The sequence below is a fragment of the Miscanthus floridulus genome, chromosome 12 (assembly GCF_019320115.1).
Source record: "Miscanthus floridulus cultivar M001 chromosome 12, ASM1932011v1, whole genome shotgun sequence".
Taxonomy (NCBI): domain Eukaryota; kingdom Viridiplantae; phylum Streptophyta; class Magnoliopsida; order Poales; family Poaceae; genus Miscanthus; species Miscanthus floridulus.
In genome coordinates, this window is record NC_089591.1 from 51,441,251 (window position 1) to 51,446,359 (window position 5,109).

Consider the following 5,109-nt stretch of genomic DNA (forward strand, 5'->3'; position numbering starts at 1 on the left):
AAATGGCTCGGGAAAACTTAGTAGATTGATTATGGAGGTACCAAATGAGTACAATATATAGGTAAGGATTGTCAAGGGTTTATAGAAACACCCAATCAATGGTGATCCTTGCCTAAACCAAGATCATCTACCATAAAACCCCAAGGGGCGCCTACAGCCCAAGCCCAGGACATAATATCCCATACGGCAATGCTAATAGCCCATAATATAGCAGTCTAACAATCATGAGTAACCATTTAAATTAAAAGATCTATCTAATCAAGCAACAGTAGAGAAAAGGGGGAGAAAGAGATATACCTCTTTCAAAGATGGGAAGATCAGAGACTGCAGTATAGTGTATAGTGATTCACGGACCACCTTGTCGGTATCGCATATCCTTTCCTGCAGCTTCTCAATTATAGCAACCTTGTGCAGTTTAAGCTCTGTTGGGTGCTTGACAACAATGTCCTTTATTCCATTCAGTGCAGCTTCAGCGTAAAGAAAAACATATACACAGTTAGATGCTAAGGATGCATTGAGCATCATGTTAGTTTATCCAATGTGTCATCGTACAGACTAGAGAAAAAACTCACCTCGACGCACATTGGCATTGTAGTGCCCCGTCTGCTGCAGGAGCTCCCGCAGCGTGAGCCCGCGCTTGTTCACTGCTATGCCCGTCCTCTCCGAGGCCATGCTCTGCTCCGGCAGCACGATCACTGGACGCACACACAACATGAGTTCACAATACAAAACCTAAAATTGCAGGGCAAAAAAGAATAGAAAAAAGGTTGCCTTGGCTGGCGTACCTTTGGACTTGATCTCCGTGTTGGTGGCATTCTTCGGCGGTGGAAGCTTGCGCCCGACCTTGTGCTTGTACTTCTGCAACCGCCAGAAAAAGGTTTAACACGGCAACCTAGAATCAGGTCTCGGAGAGAGCAAAATCGGTGGGCTGGTGGTACCTTGAAGTCTACGCCACCTCGCTGTTTCTGCTTCGGCTTCGCCTTCTTCGAGGAGGACGCGCCACCCTTTGGGCGCCCCATGGCGCTGGTATGGGAGAGCGGTGTTCACTGCGCTGGCACTTCGAGGGCAGTAGCTGGCCCAGGATTTTGGGGCTGGGTATTAGAAATGTACAGGGATATAAAAAATTCACAACAAAAAAAACTAATATTTGACATGTATAAGTATAATGCCGCATGGTTGAAATTGCATAATATACGTATAGAAAATATATAACACATAATTGAGCATGAACTGAAATTCTTTAACACATATTTGACTAAGTAATTTGGGGACAAACTGAATGTCTCTGTTTGAACTTACAGAATGAGGGAAATTCAGACTCGCGCCTCGCTAGTCGTTGCTGCGCTGGTGCTGGTACTGCCACCCTCTGCCGTCCGCCCGACGCGCGGTCCTGAGTGCCCCTGCCGCTGCCGGTGAGCCCCCGTCGACGCCGACGCGCTCCCGACTGCAGTGGCGGCTCGCGGCTGCCCTGCGCCCTGCGCCCAGCGCCCCTGCCCGCCACCGGCCGCCGCTACCTGCTCGCTAGGGCTCAGCCGTTCGGGGAGAAAACGAGAAGCAGGACGAGTGCAGCTGTGCCTGTGCGGGAGGGGCTGAGAACAGGCGGAAGGCGGCGGCGGAGGCGGAGGGCTTTGCCGGGATGGACAGGCAGACCAAGAGAGAGGGTTGAGATATGTAACGGCCCACAGGCTGACAGGCCCATAGCATGCGGCCTGTAATAATAGAAAACAATTCGAACCAGGACGAGATTGAGAAGAGTTTAGCAATTTTTTCAGTACGCCGCACAAAAAAACATCACATATAATTTGGCAAAATTCATTTAGCAATTCAAGAAACTACCATTCAATTTGCCCTGCAATTTAGGCCCTGTTTAGTTCCACTTCATTTTGCCAATTTTTTCAAGATTCCCCGTCACATCGAATCTTTGGACGCATGCATGAAGCATTAAATATAAATAAAAAATAAAACTAATTACACAGTTTAGACGAAATCCACGAGACGAATCTTTTAAGCCTAATTAGACTATGATCGGACATTAATTACCAAATAACAACGAAAAGCGCTACAGTTGCATTTTGCAAAAAAATTCGGATCTAAACTGGGCCTTAGTATAAAGTTAGATTCAACAATCAAGTTCAAAACTTATTGTTGACACTCAGATTAGGCATGGGTCTGCTGTTTAGCAAGATTTCGTACATTAAGGAGTTGTTTGGATGAATTAAGACTAACAACTAGTCCTATTAGCTTATATGAGTGAACCAGTGAACTAATAACTAGTCTATGACTAGTGCACTAAGAATTAGTCTATCTATTTGGTATTTAGGGACTAAAAATTAGTTAACTAGTTGTTAGTTCTGTAGATCTAAACAGAGACGAAATTATTTGCTTAACGAGGCCGGGATGTTTTATTCCTTATTAATCTAAATAATATATTTGCTTAATCTGGCTAATATTTTGTGGCCTATTGTTTGAGTACATAAGCTTTCTCGGCTCATCCAGCTGGGCGCGTGTATGCACGACGTAGTGGTGATAGAAATCTGCTTGGAGTAGACTTGTAGACTCGGTGCATTTGCGATAGTTCAGAATAAGCGAGCTGTTGAGCCAGGAGGCCGTGCCGAGAGTTCAGGCGAACGGAAAGGCTCGCCCATGCACGCCGCCCCGCCTGCGTCACCCGCTTGCTCTACTTGTAGAACGGACCTCGACCTCATCCTCGCCCATGTCACCTCCGCTCGCGCACCTGGCGTCCGCCCGCGCCGGGCATGGCGAGCCTGACACGCTAGCCATTTGCTAGCTCGTTTCCGAACTCAGGCCTCCCGACACGACCGCGCTCTATCTGCCTGCCTCTACTCATGTCGAGGTCCGTGCCACCGACGAGCTCCGCGCCACTCAGTGGCTTCGAGCTCCACATCGACGAGCCTTCATTCGTTCAAATAATAAGTAGATGCTACGCTGAAAGCACATGTTGTAATAATATGTTTCAAGTGTTCAGATGTGTTAGATGTATGCAAGTGTTGTATATTGATGTCGCAAAAGTAGATCGGGATACTGCACATGTTGTAATGGCTATGCACGTATGTTTTAAGTGCATGTTCTAAATGTTTCATCTATTCCAGACGAATGTTACAGATATTTTATTTGTCTAGATCTTACAAAAGTAGATCTGTATGTTGCATATATATGCACGTTGCAAGCATATGTTGTGTTTTCAGGTGTTTCATATGTATATTTGCAAGTGTTTTATTTGAATGTTGTATATGTTTGCAATGATTTTTAAATATTTTTTAGACGTTTTCGCAAGTGTTTCAGACGCTTGTTTTAAGTGTTTCATCTGTCTTTTTTTATATTACAACTATTGTATCTGGATGTTTCAAAAGTAAGTAAATCGGGTGTTACGCATCGGATATGCGTGAGAAGCGGCAGGCGGCATGAACGCCGTCTGGGATGGCATGGACGACGTCCGGGGCGACACGGAGCCACTGCTAGTGCGTTCTCTCGCAAGTCCAACGCGCTAGACGTGCTCTATAAACTTGTTCGGCTGGTATTAAAGCTGACTGATAAACTGGTTAAAACTATTTTATTATGAAAAAAATATTATAGATTCTAATTGATAAACTAGCTGATAGGCGAACCAACACGTGTCCGCTTGGACTTGAGTCCGGTGATACGGCAATGCCGCAAGGCGCAACTTGACTACTTGAGGCCTAGTCCGATTGATCCATAAAGGAAATTTGGAAAGCAAAATATCATTTAGATTTGTTTATGCCTTAGGTCTGATTTTTTTTTCAGTTGCTCGTTTATATTTAATAACTTTTGAATTTTGAATCTTGTGTTGCTCGTGCTACATCTGGGTTTGGGTACGTGTGTGATTGCATTTGTTGTGTGTGATCGCATTTGTTCTCTTTGACTTGAGATGTGCGGGCAAGCGTTGCGAAAAAATTGTGTACTTGAACGGACAGCTTGGAGATGGAAACTAACGCCTCCTTAGGAACATAGGAACGGAAAAATGTAGAAATTAGTAAAACACATGAATACTCGTTGGAACTACTTCAACAATATTTTTCAGCGAACAAACAGTGTTATACTCTCACAATAAAATAGCATATGCATTAGCATAAGTCAAATTTTAGCGAAACGAACAGGGCCTTAAACTCTTATAAAGCAAAACTCCGCTAGCCTATTTTTCTCATCCCATAGCCCTCCACGTCATCGTTCCCTCATGCCTCACACATCTACCTCCACCTAATGACATGTAACAGAAAATAGCTCATCGGGAACATTATTTGTCTTCAGTTTCCATTTCCACCTCTATTGTTAACTAATGACACCAATAATTTATTCCTAGCACTTGATGTCATTAACTCAAGTATGCTTTATGTAGAATCCTTTTCTATCCTAATTTATTCCTAGCACTTGTGTCATTAACTCAAGATGCTTTATGTAGAATCCTTTTCCATTCTACTGCCACATGCATGCATCATGCACCGGCAATTTATTTAATTTCCATCCTGCCTTTCTATTTCTATTGCTACATTCATGCCGCATGACAATTCATCGTGCCTTTTCATGGTTTACGTTTGATCTTCACATTCTATCTACTATTACACATGCAACATGCCATTCCACTCCTCCACTTTCCTCCACTAACGCATGGCCATCTGCCATTATTTTCCACTATAATACTTCATTCAGCTTCTCAGTCTATATATACAGTGCTACACACAGAAGGAAGGGGACAAACCACAGGCAAATGCTTAGAGCTTATGTTTCTTCTTCATGTTGGTTTCAGAGTTTTGAAAGTGTGTGTCGGACCCCATAATTTAGGGTCCTTTGTGCATTATGTATCAGTCCCTGGATCAGTAGCTGATATGCATAATTCGAACAAGATTGATATAAAAAACTATACTTTTATTGCTAATGGAAAAACATATTACACGGTTCGGGTAGCTTGGGCCACCGGCCTCATATCGTACATCATAGTTCTAAGACAGCGGTCCTATGTCAACGTGGCTCTATTCCTACGTCAATTTGGAGTGCGGACGTAACCCTAGCCTTTTTCCTTAAGCGTGCTCCTATTTCCTAATCATCGCGGTCCTAGCGTAGCTTCTTCGCACA

General features: G+C 43.9%; 1 protein-coding gene across 1 annotated transcript; it reads right to left on the reverse strand.

The window, feature by feature from the left end:
* Positions 1 to 258: 258 nt before the first annotated feature.
* LOC136495865 (uncharacterized) lies at positions 259 to 2,103 on the reverse strand. The gene is made up of 5 exons (XM_066491669.1): positions 1,300 to 2,103; positions 939 to 1,091; positions 786 to 858; positions 573 to 695; positions 259 to 467 (listed from the first exon to the last, which is right to left on the reverse strand). Exons 2-5 carry the CDS (start codon positions 1,017 to 1,019, stop codon positions 259 to 261), a joined length of 486 nt encoding a protein of 161 aa, XP_066347766.1. The 5' UTR covers positions 1,020 to 1,091; positions 1,300 to 2,103.
* Between the last annotated feature and the right edge of the window lie 3,006 nt (positions 2,104 to 5,109).

Coding starts and splice junctions, on each gene's coding strand:
- LOC136495865 (XM_066491669.1), bottom strand. CDS start 1,019: ATGGGGCGCCCAAAGGGTGGCGCGTCCTCCTCGAAGAAGGCGAAGCCG. Junction 696..785: donor CACGGAGATCAAGTCCAAAG/GTACGCCAGCCA, acceptor GTGTGCGTCCAG/TGATCGTGCTGCCGGAGCAG. Junction 468..572: donor CAATGCCAATGTGCGTCGAG/GTGAGTTTTTTC, acceptor TTTACGCTGAAG/CTGCACTGAATGGAATAAAG.